General features: G+C 41.2%; 1 protein-coding gene across 11 annotated transcripts in view; it reads right to left on the minus strand.

Annotated features, from left to right (window-relative positions):
* LOC135224515 (E3 ubiquitin-protein ligase MYCBP2-like) overlaps positions 1-25617 on the minus strand; it is a 1655355-nt gene that overhangs the window by 118940 nt on the left and 1510798 nt on the right. For all 11 annotated transcript variants that reach the window (XM_064263565.1, XM_064263560.1, XM_064263570.1 and 8 more), the window contains one exon: positions 12135-12378. In XM_064263565.1, coding sequence (XP_064119635.1) covers positions 12135-12378 — 244 coding nt within the window. The remainder of the gene's footprint in view (positions 1-12134; positions 12379-25617) is intronic.

The following is a 25617-nucleotide window of genomic DNA, read 5'->3' on the forward strand; positions in this document are numbered from 1 at the left end:
TTTTTTTTATTGGCCAACCTTTAAGTTTGCCAGGTCTGGGGTGTGCTTAATATATATTTATCCCATCCTGTAAGGGTGCACTAATTAAGACATGTTTTGTCACTGGTGTGTTTCATTTAACAACAGTCACGGCTTTAATTGTTTTTTTTTTTCACGATTGTGATCATATTCTTGTCTCACAGTACTCTGGAGAAATATCAGCTCTCGTATTTGGCTAGTGTGTGTTTGTGTGTGTGTTTGTATAGTAAAAGCCACGGTTCTTTGCAGCTAAAGCTGGGGTCACACATTCACGTATCACGACGGCGTATGCCCATGTATGTGGATCGGGGGCATCTCTGCGGTGAAATGGCCTTGAACAACTGGTATAAAGGACACGGGCTGACGGACGTGAACCAGCACCGTACATTGCGCCGCAAATGTACGCGCAACTCCAGCATGGTGTGACGTACCGGAACTGGCCCTAAGAAGTCCTACACAACCCCAAGATTTTGTGTTGCAGCACACAGCACACAGACGTACATGCACCAAGATACTTAGAAAGTACTTAACATATAAAATATAAATATATACTTAAAAAGACACTTAACATTTAAAATATAAATATATACATTACAGTGGTCCCCCCGTATTCACGGGGGATGCGTACCAGACCCCCCATGAACAGTTAGAACCCACGAATAGTTGGAACCCCTATAAAAATGCTGAAAACAGCCTATTTTGTTAGTTAAAACTCAAGAAAAACCCACTAAAAATGTTTAAACTTGGTTTTTTTTTAATAGTTTTATCACAAAAAGTGCATTTTACGATGAAATTGATAAAAAAAAAAAAAAAAAAAAAAAAAAAAAAAAAAAAGAAAAAAAAAAAAAAAAAAAAAAAAACAGGAATTTGTGGATATTTCTCATAGAAAAATAGAGCGAATATGTGAATTTTCCGCAAATAATGTTGGGAAACTTTCCCGAGAGAAATCCGCAAATGTGTGAGTCCGCGAATCCGGAGAACATGAATACGGGGGTCCACTGTATATACACTATAAGTTCATGATGAAGCTCGAGGATGGAAGAGAGAGAGAGAGAGAGAGAGAGAGAGAGAGAGAGAGAGAGAGAGAGAGAGAGAGAGAGAGAGAGAATGTAAAAGCACCAAGTACTAGAGCTCCTTTTTTTTCTCAAATGTAGTTTTATAGTTTGTGTTGAAAAATTTTGCTTTTGTCTTCTGTGCATATTTTGGTCATATATTATTTTGTTGTGAGTTTGTTTTTTTCATTTCATATGTCTAGACTCTGATGTTTGTTTGTACTTTCAAAGTGAATACAAAAAATTTCTTTATCTAAAATGATTTATTGTATTGAGATAGTTTTGTATGTTTTATATGGCACTGCTGACCTGAATGCGCCGATCTGACCTTTTTTATACAATGCTACAGCATTGCCACGTTGTACAGGGTTGCAAATGTGCAAGTCGGTTTCCCCGTAGGCTACCGCACAATGAGGAGGCCCACGTGCTTCGTGGCAAGACGAAAACTGCAGCAGCGAACAATGCCGTTGAGCCCAGCACCTACCCCATTGCAGTCACCGTGGGTCCCACATGCAACCCCTGGAGCTAGGTCAGATGACATTTAGCATGACCACCCATGAATTGTTTTGAACATTTCAAGACAGGAGTGGCCTACGGCGCTCCCCTAGGTGGTGCACAGTGCCCGGCCAACCTGTCACCGTACGTCCACAATTTTATGTATGTTTTACAGAACATCTACGGTTTACTGACATAAGCTGTTGCCAGCAACCAATTTCCGCTCATGCGTGGGCGTGCTTGCGTTGATACATGAATGTGTGACCTTAGCATAAGTCCCACCCACTGCACAACAGTGATTGCCCAGCTCTCGAAAAGGAAATGATGCCACACTAATTAAAAATCCATATGAGCACTCGGTTCTATGATGTTCAGCTCTATGCATAAATGATGACACCCAAAATTGAGTTCCTGGAGTAGTGAAGTAACTGATATCTCTGATCAAATATATATTAGGTTATATTTATTCATTATGAAGGTCTTGGATCATGCTGTCTGTGCATCTTTTTTATTTCATTATGATCATGCACAGGCTAAATACGCATCTTATTTCTTTTTATTTAATGTTGGCCTACATACGTGGTTCCACACAGACCACATTAATTGAAATAAAACATAGACTTATGCAGACAGATCTGATATTAGGGCATCAGTTCATCATAACCCTGTATGTCAAATGTTAATAGCATTGTGAGATTAGGCCAGTGCACTTCATAGAATTCTTATATTTTGAGGCAATGACAGGGCATAGGCCTACACATCAATTTCTTATTGCATATCATTTTCTACCTGTATATGTTAGAAATAGAGTAGCTTTAAATCAATACAGTATCTTCAACACCAAGATATATAATGTATATGCAGACATGGAATGAGGACACATACAGTAGTACCTCGAGATACGAAATTAATCCGTTCCGAGGCGCCTTTCGTATCATGAGGTTTTCGTATCTTGGACCACATTTTACATGTAAAATGGCTAATCCGTTCCAAGCCCTCCAAAAACACCCCAGTAAATTTCATAATAGAGCTAAATTGACCCATAAACAATGAAATACTACAACAATTATGACCATTCAATTACCTAAATTAATAATAAAAATGCAAAACCTGTAAATAAAGTGTATATTAGTGTACAAGAAATATTATTACTGTAACGTAAAATGTGGAAGCTTACCTTTCGAGTAAGGCTATCTCCGAAAGTGGCGGCAGAGGAGGAGGAGGACAAACGGCAGATAACGTACGTACCGTACACTTAACTTTACGGAAACATAAAAAATTTAAGGAAAACTATAAAACTAAAATTTACGAAACACATTAACAAAACTGTAACACTTAACTTTACAAAAAACTAAAAATTAAAAATTTTTCTTTTCTTTTTTTGATTTTTAATTTTTTTTTTTTTACTTTTACGTAGGCTTTTTTTTTCTTTTTTTTTCTTTTTACAGAATTTCAACTTCACCACTTTCAACGTTCTGTTTTTCATCACTTGGTTCTTCCTTTTTGCTTTCAACTTTGTTTTTTATCACTTGGTTCTTCCTTTTTGCTTACTCCTGCCAATGCTGAAGGCCTCTTTAAAAAATGACGATCCAAGGAAGATTGCTTCTGCCTACTTTTCACAATGTTCCTGAAATGACTCAGGCAAACGTCATCGAACTGCGCAAGCATACGACCTGTGTGAGCCTTTTCGGGGTGTCTTTTTTCAATAAACGATTGCACTTTATGAAAAGCGGCTAGAACATCCTTAATTTCTGCCGTTGTCATAGGCTCCTCCTCCTCTCCCTCACCGCTGCTAGCCCTCTTACGCCGACTGGACGTATTTTACGTCGACTTACAAAAGTTTTTATTAAAATTCGCGGAAAAATACTTATAGGCCTACCAGCCTAAAACTTTTGAATCACGCATCTTGGGGGATGCTGGGAGTTCACGGATCAAGGTGTTGTTTTGTTTACAATCGTTACGCAGGCGCGCAAGCGCGAATTTCTTTCTTGCCGCACTAAAAAGTATCTGTGACACATCTCGGAAATTATTTTGTCACTTTGACATAATTTTTGTACCATTGTAAATTAGCCGTTACATGAAGTATTATATATGAAAATGTGCGCATTTTTATGTAGAATACAACAATAAAATACTCATGATTGTAGCTTTTATCAGTTTTGAGATATTTTTATATAAATAACGATAATTGCCAAAATTTCAACCTTCGGTCAACTTTGACTCTACCGAAATGGTCGAAAAACACAATTGTAAGCTAAAACTCTTATATTTTAGTAATATTAAATCATTTACCTTAATTTTGCAACTAATTGGAAGTCTCTAACACAATATTTCAATTTATGGTGAATTTATGAAAAAACTTTTTCCTTACGTCCGCGCGGTAACTCTTCCGAAAAAATCATACATGCGATTGTGGTAATGTTTGCACCATTTTAAAATTAGCCGTTATATAAAGTTTTATATATGGAAATGTGCGCAATTTCATGCACAATACAAATAAAAACAACCCATGGTTGTAGCTTTTATCAGTTTTGAGATATTTTCATATAAATGACGATAATTGCCCAAATTTCAACCTTTGGTCAACTTTGACTCTACAGAAATGGTCTAAAAATGCAATTGTAAGCTAAAACGCTTATATTCTACTAATATTCAAGCATTTAACTTCATTTTGCAACAAATTGGAAGTCTCTAGCACAATATTTCGATTTATGGTGAATTTATGAAAAAAATAACATTTTCTTTACGTCCGCGCGGTAACTCTTCCGAAAAAAATCATACGTGCGATTGTGGTAATGTTTGCACCATTTTAAATTAGCCGTTACATAAAGTTTTATATATGAAAATGTGCGCAATTTCATGTAGAATACAACAAAAAATAATTAAAGGTTGTAGCTTTTCTCATTTTTGAAATATTTGCATATAAATCACGATAAATAGAAAAAAAACCACGTTCGGTCAAAGTTTTGACTCTACCGAAATGGTCGAAAAAACGCAATTGTAGGCAAAAACTCTTACAGTCTAGTAATATTCAGTCATTTATCTTCATCTTGAAACAAATTTGAAGTCTCTAGCAAAATATTTAGATTTATGGTGAATTTAAAAAAAAATCTTTCCTTCCCTCCGTGCGCGGATTCTCCGCCACAAATCTCCGAAATGCGTACGTACCATTCTCGGAATATTTGCTCCATTTCATATTAGGCATTTCATAGAGTTTTAGATATGAAAATGTGTGCAATTTCATGTAGAATAAAACGAAAATTATTTGAAGGTTGTAGCTTTTCTTATTTCGGAAATAATTGCATATAAAAAATATACGTATATATATAAAAATTCGACATTCGGTCAACTTTAACTCGTCAGATATGGTCGAAAACTGCATTTGTAAGCTAATACTCTTACAGTATAGTAATATTCAATCATTTGTCTTCATTTTGAAAGAAATTGGAAGTCTCTAGGACAATATTTAGATTTATGGTGAATTTTTGAAACAAATATTTGTTTACGTCCGCTCATTACGAATTCATGCATTATTTTGTGATAATATTTTCTCTGTGTTGCTTTTTTCGTTTTACAATGTGTTATATACCAAAATGATCGCAATTTAGTGTACATTACAACGAAAAAAAGTAACTAGTTACCTTCAATCGTTTTGTGCACAGCGCGATTTGAATACAATTATATATGAAATTTCATTTTTGCGCTATCATATATCACATTATTTATATATGACAACAAAAAAAGGAGCCAAAAATGAACTCTTAATCTTGAAAACTAAGCGCGCTGTGATTTTTTGAAAAAAATATTTTTTCCACTTCCGCGCTCACTCTGAAACACCTCCGGCACACGGGAGACAATTTTTTTTTTACCGCTTCGGCGTAAGAGGGCTAGAGAACTCCTCTTGAACGACGTTGTGTTGCATGGCCTCCAACTCCTTCAGGTCATCCGTCGTAAGCTCCTCTTGGTGCTCCTCAAGAAGGTCGTTGATGTCGTCCTCATCAACGACCAGCCACATGGACTTGCCGAGTGCAACGATCTCGTCAAGATCTGGTTCCAAAACAGTTTCGGGATCGCCAACTGTTTCGGACTCTGCAGCACCAGCTTCGCCCACGTCGAATCCCTCGAAGTCTCGGGCGGATACGGCATCAGGCCAGAGTTTCCTCCACGAGGATTTCAAGGTTCGCCTCGAAACCTCCTGCCAAGCTAGGTCAATGAGTCGGATGCAAATGACGATGTCGAAATGCTCCTTCCAAAATTGACGCAAGGTGAGGTTTGTGGTATAGGTGATGTCGAAACATCTCTTGAAAAGATGTTTCATGTACAGCTTCTTAAAGTTCGCTATCACTTGCTGGTCCATGGGCTGGAGGAGAGGAGTGGCATTGGGCGGAAGAAAAAGAATCTTGACGAAGGAATACTCCGCTAGGATATCTTCCGCAAGGCCAGGAGGGTGGGAAGGGGCATTGTCCAACACCAGCAGACATTTCAGGGGGAGGCGCTTCTCTTCCAAAAATTTCTTCACTGTCAGGCTGAAACACAGATTTACCCACTCGGTGAACAAAAGCCTCGTTACCCAGGCTTTTGCATTAGCCCTCCACATCACTGGAAGCTTCTCCTTCAGCACTGTGTGGGCTTTGAAGGCTCGAGGAGTCTCGGAATGATACACCAGTAGGGGCTTCACCTTGCAATCCCCACTGGCGTTTGAACAAAGTGCGAGTGTAAGCCTGTCTTTCATAGGCTTATGCCCGGGTAGCTTCTTCTCTTCCTCCGTGATGTAGGTCCGACGAGGCATTTTTTTCCAAAAAAGGCCAGTCTCATCACAGTTGAAGACTTGCTGAGAACTGTAGCCTTCCTTGGTCATCATCTCGTCGAAAGTTTTCTTAAATGCTTCGGCCGCTTTCGTGTCTGAGCTGGCAGCCTCCCCATGACGCACCACCGAATGGATGCCAGTCCGTGTACCGAATTTCTCGAACCAGCCATGCGAAGCCTTGAACTCCCTTCCCCTCTGTCGTCTTCCGCCTACGCAATCAAATCGCCGAAAATAGAGCTGGCCTTGTGGGCGATTGCTGTCTCTGTTACCGTATCGCCAGCGATTTCTTTGTCTTTTATCCAGACGAGGAGCAGCCATTCCATCTCGTCGTGCACGTGGCTCCTCTTGCTGGACAAAATAGTGATGCCCTTCGACAGTGTAGCTGCTTTGATGGCATCCTTCTGTTTAAGGATGGTGCCTATTGTCGACAGATTACAGCTGTATTCCTTTGCGATCGCACTCAATCGCATACCAGCTTCGTACTTCTTGATGATCTCCATCTTTGTCTCCAAAGAGAGCATGCGCTTCTTTCCGTGAATTTCAACTTTCTTGGGACCCATGACTACGTTATCTTGTACGTAATTTACGTATAAGTAACACAATAAATTTTCACACAACACGATAATAGTACTGCAACAAAATCACTAACAAATTTATGTTACTAAACGAAATCGTTGGACCGAACGAATGCCGTGTGCGATAAAGATGTTGGTACGAAGAGGCCGAGATAGGTATGCCACCACGTATACGTATAAGATGCATGATGGGAGGGATGCTGTCCAATAGGAGAGAAGGATTTCATGGTGGTGACTAGCATCAGGAACCAATGGGAGAGCAGGAGGATGGTGGCGAGTCTACTAGTACTAAGATGGCGGAGCGTGGCGCGAGTTTCAAAATTGTTATCCGGGCGAATCTCGGACTTTCAGAAACCTTTCGTATCTTGAAAACTTTTTGTATGTAGAGCCGTTAAACTTTTCGCATTGACTTTCGTATCTCGAGGTACCACTGTATATGTACATGCAGATACACATACATGTATACATGCGTCGATGGCCATAGTAATTATAATGCCACTTATACCACGGAGTATAAAAGTGAGACTTGCTGGCATGTAACCAATGGCACACAGACCGATCATATGACTGTCCCAGCCTTACACACAAGTATCGAACTGCTCTCAATATGATAGGAAAGCCTCATAAGATACATAACAAAATAATAAAAAAATAAATGATAGCTGAATGAGACATGTATGAGATGACCCAAGTCAGTCTGTGAGTAGCCCATGATCCATTTGATTTGGGGGCATTCTTATAGTGGAACATAGAATAGCTCGCTCTCTCTCTCTCTCTCTCTCTCTCTCTCTCTCTCTCTCTCTCTCTGTTGTAAGGAGAATATTCTAACATAGACTTTATTCATAAGAATTTCAATTATTTTAATTAAACCAAAAGACTAAATTTCAATTAACAATAGTAGGCAGATAATTCTTTACACTAATAGGTATTTCATGAATAGGTCTACATTTATTCTGTAATGTTAGGTCACCATGTAAAAAGTGTTCAAAGATACTACAAGAACCATAACAGCAGCAACAAAGACAAGAATAACCAAAACAAGACCCACTATAAAACAGCTGAATATAATTAGGCCCATAATCCGAACGTCATAAGCTACATAAACAAACAATAATACTGGACATTATAGGTTTATGTCATTTTTTCATGATCCTATTATTTCAAAAGGAGATAATGTCCTTAAGACAATTCTCAGCAAATTATAATCAGTATGACTGGATATAATCATACTGTAACTCAAAGCTAAACATAGGCATACACTCTGTAGAGTCCAGTCACTGCTTGTCATCCCACCAAATGCGTTCACAATTTTATTTATACCAATTTATGACTATTAAAATGTAGTAAAATTTTCTGAAATCAGTATGAAATACCAGTCTGCAAAACAATATTACAGTCTGTCTAAATTTAAAGTGTAAACACACTTCATGATATCAGATGGTAATTATCGTTGTCCTGTAATTCAAGTCCACCGATTCGAACTTTGACATTCCTTGTCATGTCTGTTATCTGGTGAACCTCATTTATGGAAAATTACATTGCAGGATCATGGACTTAACTAACTTCATTCATATTTTCATTTTTTACCAATTTCAGGGAGATGTGTATCATGATTTTATTTATGGGGTAATATAAAATTTCCTTTTGACATTCAAAGATTTTAATTTAGCTCGGTAAAACAACCTTGGTAAATTAATATAAATTAATAAATTTAAAAATAACCAGCTTTCCAAAACCACTGCCAACCAATCAGTCTCAAGGAACGGTCATGAGCAGTGGATTTGCTATAGCTAAAATCCTTTTCTGCCCACTATTATTACTACAGGTTTACAATCCCCTCAGTTGTTTCTGGTCCCACTTAATGTGAAAATTCACGTTTATCATATATAAAGTATCATGCGACTCTGAAATAACATTTACTCAAATTTGAGCCATATGTATCATAACCGAGGTGACTGGAGCTACATAATGTGAGGGAACATTTGGCCCCAGTTAGGCTATTAACTGTTAAACCGATAGTGGCCATTTACAAAGTCAAGTGTACACATATTTAAAGTAGTAGTACATAATATTAATTTTAATAAAACCAATGATATTTTACTTAATGTATCCAGACATATTGCACTTATTGTCATGGTTCCTTATTATAAAACATGGATGGTGCTATCATGTGCCATTTTCATTCTGATCATGCTCACATGCTCAAAAACATTGTATTTTCCTGACATCATCATTGTCATTTCAGTAGAATAAAACTTAATTAGGAGATACTATTTTTTTTTTTTTTGTAAATTATCAAAGTTGGGTTAAAAATGCATCTCATCTTCATTTATGATAGCAGTACATTTTAAAATCAAGTTGTAATTTCGTCAGGACCAAATGTTGACTTCACCTATTCCAAAAATATTTGCACCTCATTAATTATTTTTTCAGCTGGAGCTTAAATTCGTGTCATGCCATCTTAAGACCTTCTCCAATGGATGGAAGATTAATAAAAATCACTTTATTTCTTGTAATGTAAGTCACCACTGACATCTGGAAAATTTTTAATAAGTCAGTACAGTGGACACCCCCCCACATTCACGTTCTCCGGATTCACGGACTCACACATTCATGGATTTCTCTCTAGAACATTTCCTCCCATTTTTCATGGGAAATTCATCTATTCACAGTATTTTTTTAAGAGAAATATCCACAAATTCCTGTTTTTTTTATCAACTTCATCCTAAAATGCACTTTTTGTGATAAAACTATTAAAAATTAAGGTATAAAAGTTTTACTGTGTTTTTCCTGAGTATTAACTAACAAAATAGGCTGTTTTAATCATTTTTATAGGGGTTCCAACTATTTGCAGGGAGTCTGGTGCACATCCCCCACGAATACAGGGAGACCACTGTATGACACAACTTAACAAACATCCGACAGTTACATCAGTTACATAACTAACATCAGCAAACTGCTGTTTCTTGATTCGGTTATGTCAGTGCTTGCTGCTGTTTATGACAGTGTTTTGCGCAGAATAGTAAGTGGTTTTTAATTACAAGAACAAGTAATTAATCATTAGGTGGGCCATAAGTTTGGTAAATACGGTTAAATATATGACAATTTGCATTTAGTCTACTGAACATTTGCTTTTATGACTATTAACTAGTCAAAACTAACCTAGATGTACTGTAATTGGAAATTGCGCTTGCTGAAATCTGTCTGGATTTGTGATGGAGCCAGATTAATGATTGCTGGATTAGTGATGGTTGATCTGTACTATATACGTGCAAGGGTTTGAAGACTTATGGATAACTGTCTTAACAAGGCACTATGCACACACACACAAACACTTTAGGTTTTGCCTGCAGTTCAAGAATTTCAGACTTGATAGACCAGATTTAGAATACCTCTCATATTCAGAATTGTTCTTATGATTTTAGAACTCTATAACGACAATTCTTGAGGATCAAGGTTACATGAAACAGCATACTTACATAGAGTTTCTCAGTCTTCTGTTTCAATTATAAGACAGAATATTGCATTTTGTTCATGTGATTTCAACTAAATTCACATACTCTTCTTTACAAACTATCTTATCAAGTACAACACCATAATATTCAGCCTAATCAGTTTCTCTGCTCTCATAAGAGACATGGTACAATGAACCTGCTTGGGGTTAAATAAACACATATGAACCTTTTCTTACAGATTAAGATACATCCCAAGTGCAATCATTTAGCTGTAGAAAAATATTAAAGTTTTAATACCCTTTCACCCTTACAATATGTTTTAGGGCTGTTGCCTTGTATAATAAGGCGCCCTGAGGTAATGTTAGACTTGCGATAATCTTACGCTAAGTCGGTTGGTATTGCACTTCCATATTCAATGGAGTGTCTTGGGGTTTGTAGATCACTTACGAGGTCGGTATTATCTTCTTTGGTTATGACGACGATGTGTTAAACTAATGATGATTCGGTGAGGAGGTGAGGATCTAGTAGAAACCACGAAGTACAAAAATACTTATATTCTCTGAATTTACATGGTGAAGATCAAGTAGGATTGTACAAGTCTTCTAATGACGATAGCTTGATCGCTTCTGCCAATGAAGATGGCTAATTCTATTCTCTCTACATGATAAAGCTTAGGTAAAGAGGTATAGGTCTTCTAATGACGATAGCTAACTCTATTCTCTTCTACTACCATCTCGGTTACCAGTCATAAAGGAACAGACAGTAGCTCGAACATACGAATATACAATCAGATGACATAGTTACATACGAACATACAATCAGATGACATAGTTACTAATCATGTAGGCCGCTTGAGCTATAGGTCACAGTGTTTGTCTCAAGCAGGGAGCTTGGACTAAAGTTTATAAACAAATGAATGACCACAGATGACGGCATGTCAACTTAGCCTACATACTTTATTGTATATGTCATCTTTAGCGTCTCTAGTCTGATCACATTCCTGCAAGCAATCTGGTTGACCTCTTTAGTTTAAGTCTTTTATATATATGGACTAACATTCCATATTTTTATTATGTAATCATTACATATGCAGTTGATCCCCAGTACTGCCTGTTTTGATAGTTCAAACACAAAAAAAAAACTCTAAACATGATTATAAATTGGTATTTTCATAGTTTTACCACAAAAAGTGCATTTATTCATGAATATATAAAAATAGAGTAATTAGTGAAAATTTCTTAATGGAAAATACTGTGAACAGGCGAATTTTCCACAAATAATGTGTATTTATGTTCCATATAGAAATCTATGAATTGGTGAGTCCGTGAATCCAGAACTGCAAATAGGCAGGGATTGACTGCTCAATACCTACCTAACTGTCAAATAATAAGTGATTCCAGCGAGGTTCCAAGCTGTATACAAAAGCCTATTAAATTACTGTGTGGATTGTAACAAATTATGTTTAAATGTTAACAGAAGTTAAAATCAATAAATTACTGTTAAAAGTTAACAGATGTTAAAATCAATAAATTGCTGTAGTACTGTATCACTGAATACAGTATAACTCAATAGGGCTAACCAATCATTCAGCATTAGTTGGTGTTTTTATTTTGGATACTTTAAAGTTTAAATGTATGGATAAAATGTCTCAAAACAAGATTTCAAAATAACTTGCAATCATTATGCAAACTTCTGTCAGTAGTAAATAAAATCAAAACATTTTCTGACTTACCGCTGTCATGTCTCTTACCAAGCTGATGATAAGATCAGCCTGCTTTTGGGTTGTGGATCCTTGTAACCACCAACGTGGTGAGTTAGCAGCTGGGGTAGGCATGCTAGTGGCAAGCGTCACAGAATTTACCCCACCTTTGCCTTGATTTCCAACTGATTTGCTGTTACCTTCTTTACCCTTCGTCTTCAGTTGAACTGTGAGTGCTTTGGCAATGACTGCCAAAAACACATCTAGAAGTCCTTGCCTGAAAAATTAAATTAGCTACAGTAACATTTTTAATATAATTTGAAAGGAGTGCATAATAATAGTGCATTGAATACATTACAACTGCAGCCTGGAACTGCTTGAGAATCCCATCACATACTTTGTACAAATACATACAAATTTTTGTCACACTGGGTTTGTCTTGCCTTGATGTTATCCAATGCCATGCAGTATATAGTTTAAAAGACTAAGAAAACCAAATAATGTTTTGATACAATCACTATGAAATAATGATGCTTCTTTATTGTTCACATTATATGATGAATGACACAGAATACTAAATGTACATGTGTATACCTGTCTTTTTCCTTTTTCCATGTTTTATGCCAGGTATGATATGAGCAATATGTCCACTGAGTAGAGAGAGACATTAAAGCTTTTTAGTCCTTTTTTATTTTTGCTTACTTGTTTATCTTTTTATACGACTAAAATTTTTATGTACACTGGTAAAATAATGGTGGATGGCCTTCCTATTTCAGTTTGATACTTCTGTTTTTTCCCGTAAATATTTTTTTCAGAATCATACATAAAAACTGTATCCTTTTGGCACCATGTTTTTTATTGCAAAATAATTTATATGAATTTACATTCAAAATGCAGCATTTTGTTCCTACACAAATACAAACCTTCATTCTTCACATAAGGACTTAGCTTGCAAACTTGAGCTGGAATGGTAGTTTAACTTTCAGACAAAATTGTTAACTACCAATTGGTAGGGGGAGCCCACCCCACATTGTACTGCACTACACTTTGCTTAAAGCTGCCATCGTGTGAAGATGTCTCCATGTTTCTCTTTCTGACTGCCAATCACTTTCATTTTTTGAGTTTTCTTGTCTCTGAAATATATTTATATGACTATTGCTTGTCTTTAAAGCTATGCAAACCTCTCAATTACCGAAGCCTATGTCATCAGAGAAGAAACCACAGGTGTTTACGCTCTATCCAGGGGAGGGATAGGCCATGTTACCAATTTCCTCTGTAAAGACTGACTCACACACATTTTGTGTATCATACCACAGACATGATTACATTCAAAACAGCCCATGCTCGGAGTGCCGGGTTTGGCCATTTGAACAGTGGGTGAAGTTTGCCAGGAAGAAGAGAGAAGAGGTTCTCTATAGTGTTATCTGTGACACTGAAGGTTCTCTTCAGTACCTTTCTACCTCCTCCCAAATTTCAGCCTGCTGATATCATTCCTGAGGGGGCAATTCCCCCTTCACCGACTCCTACTATTGGTTTGTTAGCGAGTTACTGGGGGGAGCAGCAATGATATAATGACAGTCTGCTGGTTCCTCTCCAGGACTCTCTCTTCACTCGAAGAAGGAGTTGTCCTCTGGTGGATGCTCATTCTCAGGGGCATAAAGATCTCTCACTTTGCCCAACTTCTGTTTCAGGTGTTGTGGAGGCCAAGGGGCTTAGAGAGTTATGGCCCTCCCCAGGCCTCTCAGGGAGCAGTGTTTCTCTGCTAATTGATCACTCGAAGGCTGTGACCATGACGACTTCAACAGTCACAGTATCCTCTGGCTCTAGAACTTCCCCTACTTCTCTGGTGATCCCACATGTAGCATATGTGATGTCCCAATGTGTTACCATCAACATCATCTTTGAATGATGTCCTCCTCTGCACACATACACACACAGCTGACGAAGGCTGCACTTGGCAAGAAGAAACCCAAGAGAGGAGAAGGAAGTCATTATCATCTTGTCTTCGTCTTTATCATTGAGTGCTGTTGCCTCCTCTCAATCTTTTTCCAGTGCTAGCAAGTGGAGGAAGAGAGTGGCCTTGCCCTCCTGCAGGAAGTATCATAGAGCTTCCAGCAGCCAGGGTCTTCTGCAGAGGACTGACATGTCTCTCATTAGTGGTACTGCGAGTACTGCTGCACCTGTTGTTGAATGCATGGGTGCATTGGCTACCCAGGATTCTCTGGACGCCTGGCATACTGGTGCCAGCCCTGGTAACCCACCTACCTAAGCCAACAAGGGTCCTCGGTCCACTGACCCAGGGCTGGATGCCAGCCATAGGAGGTGAGCAGAGAGCATGCAGGTGCTCCTCGTCCCACTCCTGCTCCTCAGAGAGTAAGGCTCGGGGGTCCCAGGATAGTGGCCCAGCCTGGTCACCCAGGCTGGGCAAGAGGAGGGCCCCACTCAGTCTTTTTCACCTGCAGATGCTCAGGCTTCTAAGAGGACTGGAGCCTGAATCTGCATTCATGGGAGTAGAACCAATCTACCTGACACGTACAGACATCATCGATGACCATGGGTTGACAAACACTCATAGCCTCACTTTCCTGTCAGGATTTCTGTTTCTGACAGGATGAGAAAGGGTGCTCCCAATTCCTCACCTGTCTCCTCCACCTACCCTGGTTTTCTGGGAAGCAGGAGCTCAGACCAGGATCATTACTGCTCCCATTTCAGCTCATCCATGGAGGCCTATGTTCCTGGGTCAGTCCTCAGACTGGACAGGATGTACGCCGCCCAAGTGGCCGAGAGATCGCCAGTTGCTCTGGTGAGTGTTCATCTCCTGCAGATGGAGCAACTATAGAGGACTGGGACCTGGAGGGACCTGAGGGTTCTATACTCCAGGACTCAGACACCCCCAAATTGCAGAGGCCCTTTGTGGAGATCATTAGCATGAAACATTATTTTAATGATCTCAAGAAAGAGACCTTGGCTCTTCCTGCAGACTGTTCTTACCTCATCAAGTCACTTTGGAGATCCCAGAAGGAATTCAGAGCTTCGATCAGCCTGCCACGGTCTAGGCTGGGCTAGGCCTGCTGATGGGGTTCTGGACAAACTTAAGCCACTTCCTCTGCCTTTAGCTCGCCAGAGAAAATGTTATGTCCCCTCAGAGAGCACACTGCCAACCAAGCAAGTTGGCCTGTACCCAACTCATCTGTGTCCTTGTCTGTTGCTGGAGCGACTCTGTGCAAAGGGAGTCTCACTCTTGCAGGTGGAGGCAGCAGCACTGGAATCAACTGCTGTGGTAGCATTCCAACCTCTTGGATCGATCTTTGGTCCCTGACAGTGGTCAAGATTGCTTCTTCAAGCACTTGTACACCCAAGGAGAATGCAGCTTTTAAGAGATTAATGCGGTCTGGAAGTAGGGCTATTACCTACCTTGCCCACAAGACTGCAAACCTGTGGTTAAACCTACTACTGAAGAGGCAAAATACTGTGCTGTCTCAACTCTCTATGTTTGTTGGTCCAGAGTCACCTTTGGCACTCAGGAACAGACTGGTCCAGAGATCATCCTTCCTTTCTGCTACAGGTTGACCATAATGACAAGCATGTTCACCAAGCAGTCTCTAAGACCTCCAGGTCTTTATGTGGCACTTTAACCTGATACTTGGGTCAGGCTGGCCCTTCTTTTTCGGACCAGAGAAAGTCACAGACTTCCTTAGCCCCTAATAAATACTCAGTCTTCTTCTGCCCCAGTACCAAACTGCATGCAGCCACACCCCTTCCAGTCCTCCTCCCAGTCTAGGAAGGGACAAGGGAAAGAAGAAGCAGGGAGATACTAGGGGCACCATTCCTCCCCAGTCATTACCAGTGCTAGGCACTAGTGGTCTGTCGAGTCAATGGGCAACTTGGCAGCGACATGGGGCAGAGACCTGGGTATTGGATGTCCTTTGGGTAAGGTATCTACTACCTTTTGAGTCTTGGCCACCCCTCACTTTTGATCTGGTTCTGTTCTAAATGTACATTCCAAGCTTGCACAAGGACCTTGACCTTTGGGAAGAGGTGAATGCAATACTCTGGAAACCACTGAGGAAGTCATGAAAGACCAGTCTCCAGGGTTTTACAGCCACCTGTTCCTGTTGGAGAAGGCATTAGGCAGTTGGAGTACCTCTGCTTTACCCTCAAGTTTTAAGATCTCAACTGACACTCAAGTGTTCACTCGGGCGTTCACATTGATCTCAGCTTGGGTGCTTTCACACACGATACGGAGGTTCCTTGACAATTGGTTTGTCCTGGCGAGTCCATTACTGCAATTGCTTCAAGACAGAGATCGGCTTCTCGAGTTCTGTCATGACTTGGGTGCAGTGATCAACTTCGAGAAGTCAGATGTCACGACCAAGCAGAGGGTAAAGTATCTGGGCATACTGACAGACACAGCAGCAGCAAAAGTCTTCCTTTTGGATTCTCATATCCGATGTGCAGAGAGGTAGCACACAAGTTCCTATCATGACAGGACCATGCTCAGCAGTAGTAAGTCGTTTTGAGTCACCTGTTGTTATCAGAGAAGCTGGTCCCATGTGGGAGGCTTCACCTCAGCTCCCTTTAGTGTAAAATAAAGGTGTTCTGGTCTCTGGCAAGAGACCCTCCTATCTCTCCTATTTTTCTGCTGGAGGAAGTGAGGAGAGATCTAGCTTCATGGTTACACAACAGGAACCTCTTAACAGACCAAGGGATGCCCATCAGGAAGCAAACTTTTGTGAGCTTCAAATACGCTGTTCATCTCAGGCTCATGAAGGCACTTTTTAGGCGAGTGCTTCACAAACTTTCAACAAACATTTTTTTCACATACTTAGGACGTCAATGATATTGTAACTCGATATATAGTAGATTATGCATTTTCTCATTGACTTTAAACCTGTCATATACAGAAATATAGTGATGCACAAAAATCGTAATATTATAGTACATAAAAACATGTACAAACCTCATATTCCCTTTTTGAGGGAAATTTTTCAAGGGAAATTTTTCTAAGGAAATTAAAGGTTTTTTCATTTCTCAGAAAGACTTCTTTTATTAATTGTTGTTTTAAACATTCGTCCTTTGGTGAGCAAACGACAGCATATAGAGTACTGAAATATGTTTATATAAGCCCAAAATGATACAGCAAGCGATCAAGAAATATGAACTCCGGGAAATGGTTACTAACTGCTGCCACCAAATGTGTCTGCAGCAGCGTAAACAAATTGGCAGGCCGCACGAACCTAATCTGCTTGATAAAGTGAGTGAATTAAATTTAAATTCAAGTGAATGGAAGCTGATATAGATACTACTACGACAACTTAAGAATGCCAGGGCCCATAGGAAAGTGATAGCAACTTATGCCATTATCTTTCACTATCATTTTATAGTATATCTCTATAGCAGTACTATGAGAGAAAAGTACCATTAGTCTAGGTAGGGAAAAATTCTGCATTCTCTTTGGGGAATTGAAATACCTACGACTCTAGGAAGAGTTACTTTTGTTGTATGGGTTTTAATGTGAGCGAGCAAACCTTTAGGCTGGACTAAAATTGACGAGAATGTAGGCTGTACAAGGTAACAAGGTCTCAGCCAAAAATTAAGTAACCCTATAATACTACCTACTTAATTTATGTCGCCTTACGGCCGTCCCTGGCTAAGCAATTGGGTCAAGGGATGTGAAGGAGAAGGCCCCACCTTTAAAGGGAGTATGGGGGCAAACCCCCAATCTAGGTAATGCTTGATTGATGCAGAGGTTAGGTTAGGCTAGTGCACCAATACCACCCCGTGGTATTGATGAATGACCACACTATGGTAGTGGCATACATCAACAAGCAGGGGGACAGCTGCACAGTAGGCGGTGCAGGTGCATGAGTGGGCAGTGGCACACTCAGTAGAGCTGTCAGTCAGGTACATTCCTGGTTCTTAGAATATAGTGGCAGACAAGCTCAGTTGCTAGAGCCAGGTGATAAGGACACAACTGTCCCTATCCCCAAGACATTGCAGAGAGACTCTTTGAGTTATGGGAAGTTCTAAACATGGACCTGTTTGTGACTCAATGCAAAAGGAAGTTACCGGTGTTCTGCTCAATCATGCCGGACCTGTGGGCTACAAGGGAGGATGCTTTCCAGCACCAAAGGACAACTTGAAGGCTTACACAAGAGGTGGGCAACCTTCACGAGGGCAAGCATCACGAGCGACCTATTGTTTGTTTTTCAAGATATGAGCAACAAGCAATCTTTTTTCGTAATAATTTTCTACTAGTGGATTAATAGTTTTAAGAACCAACACTATAATTTTAGGATTAATATGAATTTTGATATCAGATGTCATATTTTTTGTTGACGAAAACTTGTAAATGTAAAGGAAGAACATTTTTTTTGTAAGTTTATTTTTCTTTATTTTCTTTAGAGACCTACTGAAGTACAGTAAGTTTATGCTGCATGAAAATGTAATTACAGATATCAGAAAATCACATAATGAATATAGATATAATTTTATTTGGCTAAACAGATTTTCTACTTTAATGACATTATATATATATATATATATATATATATATATATTATATATATATATATATATATATATATATATATATATATATATATATATATATATATATATATATATATATATATATATATATATATATATATACAATTAACCAAAACTTGGCAATTTATGGCGCTTATGGTGCCAAGTTTCATTTAATGGCACCGAGAACCAATTGTTGGGGCTTCTGTCAGGTATGTTATCGCACCATAACTCTATTATTGGCACCTTATGGCATCAATAACCGAAACTCAGCCCGGTATGGGCTTATGGCGCCATAAATGGCGCTAGACAAGTGCCATAAAACCGGATCACCATTAACCAAGACTGCAAATATCCGGGGACTGCCTGTGTATACTGTGTGTGTGTGTGTGTGTGTGTATATATATATATATATATATATATATATATATATATATATATATATATATATATATATATATGCATATATATATAATATATGTATATGTATATGTATATGTAGATGTATATGTGTATGTGTAATATATTAAATATATATATATATACATTATATATATATATATACATACCATATATACATACATATATATATCTATATATATAGTATACTAATATATATTATATAATATATATATATATATATATATATATATATAATATATATATATATGTTTGTCCTCTTGTGTGTAGCCTGGGCCTTTGCCTCCTTTAGGGTGTCAGTTGGCCTACCATCTTTTGCTCCCTATAGTGGTAGACTTGTTACAGCTCCTGAAAGGTGGTCGCTCAATGATTGGTTGCTGTGGGGCCAGGCGATCACGACTTGTCCACTCTCCTCCAGACAACCCCCCCCCCCCCCCCCCCGCCCCGGTCTCATTCTGGCGCTGCCTAGCTAGCTCGTGGTTCAAGTAATCCTACCAATGATCGACCGCTAGAGCATATAGCTTTTCCAAGGGGATTAGTTGGAGGAGATTGGTTGCTAGTATTTTGTGTAATCTCTTTAATATGTCTCCAGGCCCATAGGTCCTCTGGCTAGGTGGGGTCTACCATCACACCAGCCAGCAGGCTATACACCGGTTTGTACGTACCACTGCTCCGCCGCTCAGTTGTCTATTCTCCCTGTTGTCTCCGCCTCCCCACTCATGTGGGGGCGGAACTGGGCTTAGAGCTGCGTTTCTAGTTACCTTAGAATCGCTTCTCTTCCCCAGTGCGATCAGATTCAGGCCTAGGTTTTACCTTTTTCCCTGTTCTGCTCGTGTCAGTCCGTCTCCGCCGGCATTTACTGTTATGATAACAGGATTATAGACTCCGGAGTAGGTGAAGCCTTTAAGAGATTATGCTTAAACTTCTTTTATTAGCCTCTGTAGGTATGTCTCCGGATCCGTATTGGTTCCGACGTAGTGTGGTCTACCATCACACATGCCAGGAAGTATATACCGAAGTTTACTGTACCGTTGTTTCCGTCGCTCAGTCTTCTGTCTTCTTTGCTATCGCTGTTCCCCATTTCGGTGGGGACGGAATGGGGCTCAGATAATGCGCCTACATTTGATTACGTTGCATTAATCTGCTGCGATGCAATCAGACTCAGGCTTAGGTCATACCTTATTCCCCTGTTCTGCTCGTATCAGGCCCCCTCCGCTGGTTATAGCTTTACCGATCCCGAGGACGGATTCCGGAGCAGGCGGAGACATCCAGAGCCCCTTTTTTAATAAACAGTAAGTTGAAATTGCCTTTAACGGATTAAATATCTAGTTAAAGTGCACCCATCTGGCTGGAATGAACTCCGGCGCCTTTATTTAATGATACTCATTTGACTTTTCAACTTACAGATGGTCCGTTGCCAGGTGTCGGGAAGTCCGGCCGTCCTGTATAGGCCGTACGGGCATGAGGTCTGCCGATCTCATGCCAACTGCGCCATCCTGGTAGATGGGAATATGGTCTGGCACCCAGAGGCCTGCACAGTTTGTTATGAACTGGTGAGGATCGTGTCAGACGAGTCGGTAAGTAACATTCTCGCCTCGTTGTTTCTGCAAAATTTCTACTATACATTGACTTTGGGAAATTTCTTTGACACGGGGGATCCTAATTTGGTTATTTTTACAGGTTAGTTTGTCGCTCAAGATTGCATCAATGGCGTCCCTTAAGTCCTGGGTGGGGAGATTCGGGAGAATGCTAAATCCGGCCAGCCCTATGTGCTGTCGGGGGAGCTGTGTTCCCTCCTATACCCGGGTGCTCCGGTTTTGGCGGCTGTGCCTGCATCTGTGGCGGCTCCCTTTATTGAAAGCATCCGTCAGGAGACCCAACCCCTCCCGGAGGACCAAGAGGGTTTGTGTGACATCGTCACAGAAGAAGTCGCAGCCATCAGTCTTCACAGGGAACCTATGGCCACAGAGGATCAGGAGGTAGGTAGGGAGGTAAGTGAGGCATGTAGTCTCCCTTTTAGTCCCACTCCTTCTTCTCCAACTTCTTTCCAGGGCTTCCCTACAAAGTCCGCCCCCACTTGGGATAGATCAGCCTCGGTAATCCCCAAGGTCAAGGCCTGGAAGACGAGATCCCTGCCGAAGGCATCCAAACCATCCAAACCTTCTCCGGCAGGTTCTGCAACGTCGTCGTCGGCTCCCAAGCCGTTGACTTCCTCTGCTAAAGCTTCTCCCCCACCCAAGGGGTCGAGAGCCAAGTCCTCCAAAGCTAGGCCGCCGGAGTCCGGCTTTGACCAGGAGGCTTTTACAAACCTCCTCATGATGAAGATGGGCAAGGTAGTGGACTCCAAACTTGAGTCGGTGTCCACTCGACTCGCCTCAGGCCTAGAGACTTCGGGTCAATCTATCTTGTCTCTGACCCAGAGGCTACAGGCCCAAGAGGAATTGGTGTCCGGATTCCTCCAGTCCGGAACCCCTCCGCAGTCCGTGACGATACTGGACGCATCCAATCTGCCGCCATTTGAGAACAGCAACCCGTGGTGGTTGGCTCTGCACGCCCCGTTCTCGGACGGCAAACTGACAATCGAAGGTTGCGGAACCTGACCGGTAGAGGACTTTGAGTTCTTCCCAGCGGGCCTTCAATTTCCTTTTCCAGGCTACGCTAGACTAGCCGAAGATGCGCTAGTCAGGGTAGACAAAGTCCCGAGGGAGACAGTTATCTAACCTAGGGACCAGGCCCAGTCTGCATGGGTCCACACCTTCACAGATTGGGACTGTGTCAACACAAAGTTGAAGCCCCATAAAGGATGTTTTACGATGTTTGTGGCCCCACAAGGAGTTCTGACTCCTTGTACGTCGAAGGTGGCAGAATTGACTCTGCAAGCTGCGGTAGAGGACAAACCTATGGCTCTGCTAAAAGAAACAGAGGCTACCTCCTTGCTCTTTCCCGACAATATGGAGTTTTGGGCTGATGCTCCGGCAACGTTCACGGTGGGCAGACTCGATCCAGAGTGTGCCTCCACCCAATTCAGTGAACATTTGCCTAGAATTCCGGACCCCATGGTCAAAGCGAAATTCAAGGCAAGATGCAGGCTGAGTGGGTCGATTAACTCAGTCACCACAGCGAAGTTGACTGCTATGACGTTTGCAGATAAGCCTCTATTCCGGATCCACACAAAGTCACTATTACAGGCCTTCCAATCAGACCTGTATGACTTTATAGTGGCTAGCCGAGCCTGCAGGAAGCATGTCTTTGCGAATGCTTCCATAAGACACAAACCAAACAGGCTCATAAAGGCTTTGATCTGGGGTGCCAACCTCTTCCCTGAGTACATGGTTAACAATGTCCTCAGTGAGGCAGCTAGAGCTAACCAGAACCTTCGTGTCCATTGGGGACTTCCCTTCTAAAGGAAGTTTGAGGCCCCCGGACCACAATCCAAAGCTAGGAAGAGGCCGAGGAAATACCAGCCTTTCCAGTCCTCTCATCCTCGGACAGTTGTTCAAGCAGTTCCTGTCTCCCAGATCGGCAAGCCTTCAACATCCAAGGCACAGCCACAGCAACAGTTTGTCATGGTGCAGAGTCCTCCGACTCAGCAACCTTCGACTTTAACCACCTTAGTAACCTCCCCAGCCTTCAATGCCTCCCTTGAGTCACAAGGAGCATTTTGTGGCTACAACAAACATGCAAGGAGTAGCAGAGCCAGAGGTGCCTTCCGACAGAGAGCTGGCCCTACCTACAGGCAAAGGCTTCAGACGAGGCAGAGGAGGTAAGACCTCAACCAACCAGTGAGACTCGGCAGGTGGCCAGGAGACTGTATCTCTTTCGGGACCATTGGACCTTCAGTTCATGGGCCCACAGCATTGTATCGAAAGGTCTGGGGTGGAAATGGGAGAAAGGACCTCCTCCACCAGTCAGTTTTCACCAGACTCCAACGACAGACCTACTAGACTATGCCAAAGATCTCCTTCAAAAGAAGGCAATAAAGAAAGTCAATCACCTGAAGTTTCAAGGACGTCTGTTCAGTGTACCAAAGAAGGACTCGGACAAAAGAAGAGTGATTCTGGACCTGTCCCGTCTCAACTCATACATTCAATGCGACAAGTTCCGCATGCTGACTGTTTCGCAGGTGCGGACCTTACTTCCCCGTGGGGTCGTCACCACCTCTATAGATCTTACAGACACTTACTATCATGTACCGATAGCAAGAAACTTCTCTCCATACCTAGGCTTCAAATTAGGAAAACAAGCTTACTCATTCAGTCATGCCATTCGGGCTCAACATAGTGCCCAGAATATTCACCAAACTAGGAGAGACAGTAGTCCAAGAACTAAGAGCTCAGGGGGTAATGTTAGTAGCTTACCTAGACGACTGGCTCATTTGGGCAACCAACGACGAGGAGTGTCGCAAAGCAACAGCCAAAGTAATAGAATTCCTAGAGTATCTGGGTTTCCAGATAAACAAGGAAAAGTCCCATCTCATCCCAGCGTCCCGCTTTCAATGTTTGGGAATCCAATGGGACCTAACCTCACACAAGCTATCTCTCCCATCAAAGAAGTGCAGAGAGATAGCGAAGGCTACAAGACAGTTCCTCAAGAACAAAAAGGCTTCTCGTCGTACCCAAGAGAGAATCTGGGTTCTCTTCAGTTTGCCTCGATAACAGACGTACTATTAAAAGCCAGGCTGAAGGATATCAATCGAGTCTGGCGGAAAAGAGCCAACAACAAATTCAGAGACAAGATGTCTCTGATTCCGCCGATATTGAAGAAAAGACTCCGTCCATGGACGGAAGTCTGGAGTCTCTCCAAGTCAGTGCCACTGCAATTTCCCCCACCGTCTCTGATAGTCCACACGGACACCTCTCTGAGTGGTTGGGGGGCTACTCCCAGTACAAGAAGGTTCAAGGAACGTGGTCGAATACATTCCGCCAGTTCCACATCAACGTCCTAGAAGCAATGGCCATTTTTCTGACCTTAAAACGTCTAACTCCGGTCAAGAACAGTCATGTAAGATTAGTCTCGGACAGTGCAGTGATAGTTCATTGCATAAACAGAGGAGGCTCCAAGTCGAGCAAAGTAAATCATGTAATGATTGCAATTTTTTTGTTAGCAACGAAAAATCATTGGCACCTGTCAGCTACTCACCTGGCAGGAGTACGGAATGTCATTGCAGACTCACTATCCAGAACAACTCTGCTGGAGTCGGAGTGGTCCTTGGACATGAAATCATTCCGTTGGATTTGCAATCAAATCACGGGCCTTCAGGTAGACCTGTTCGCCACGGAGCCCAATCACAAACTTCCGTGTTATGTGGCTCCCAATCTGGATCCTCTAGCTCATGCCACAGATGCGATGTCCATAGACTGGAACAGTTGGCAGAAAATTTACCTATTTCAGCCAGTAAACCTCCTGATGAAAGTCCTGCACAAACTCAGATCTTTCACAGGACAGGTAGCATTGGTTGCACCCAACTGGCCAAAGAGCAATTGGTTTCCTCTTCTACTAGAGTTGAATCTCCGCCCCAGACGGATTCCCTGTCCAGAACTGACTCAAATAGTACAAACTCGGACTGTGTCAGCTTCCTCAAGAATTCTAAATGCCCTAACTTTATGGACTTCATGAAGTTCATGGCTCAGAAGGATGCTAGTGTCGATCCACTAAACATCCTGTTCGTAGAATCAGATAAAAGAGAATCAACACTCAGACAGTATGATTCTGCAGTAAAGAAATTGGCCATCTTTCTAAAAGAATCAGATGCCCAAAAGATGACTACGAATCTGGCAATTTCGTTCTTTAGAATCCTGTTTGAAAAAGGTCTAGCTGCTAGTACCATTACTACAACTAAATCTGCCTTAAGGAAGATTTTTCAGCTTGGCTTTAATATTGATTTGACAGATTCGTACTTCTCATCTATCCCTCGAGCATGTGTCTGTCTGAGACCAGTGGACTGCCCCCACGCGGTCTCCTGGTTTTTAAATGATTTACTCAAGTTGGCTTCAGACACTGATAATGATTCATGCTTGTGTATAACCATTCTCAGGAAAACATTATTCTTAATGAGTCTGGCTTCAGGCGCCAGAATATCTGAACTGTCGGCTCTCTATAGAGACCCAAATCACATTGATTTCCTCCCGTCAGGTAAAGTTCTACTATCCCCAGATCGGAAATTCTTAGCCAAGAATGAAGACCCACAAAACAGGTGGGCTCCATGGAAGACTATACCTCTCACACAGGACTCATCATTGTGTCCTATTGTCACATTAAAATCTTATCTGGCCAGAACTTCTGAAAAGTCTTCAGGTCCTCTTTATATTAGAGAGAAAGGCGGAACCATTTCCTTAAAAGGAATCAGACAACAAATCCTTTATTTTATTAAACAAGCCAATCCGGATTCAGTCCCTCACGTCCATGATATCCGGGCAGTGGCTACCTCAATTAACTATTTTCACAATATGAACTTCGAGGATCTTAAAAAATATACAGGTTGGAAATCTCCGGCAGTATTTAGACGCCACTATCTGAAGAATTTAGAGGCCCTTAAATTTTCAGCAGTGGCTGCAGGGAGCATCGT

Source organism: Macrobrachium nipponense, chromosome 12 (genome assembly GCF_015104395.2).
Source record: "Macrobrachium nipponense isolate FS-2020 chromosome 12, ASM1510439v2, whole genome shotgun sequence".
NCBI lineage: Eukaryota > Metazoa > Arthropoda > Malacostraca > Decapoda > Palaemonidae > Macrobrachium > Macrobrachium nipponense.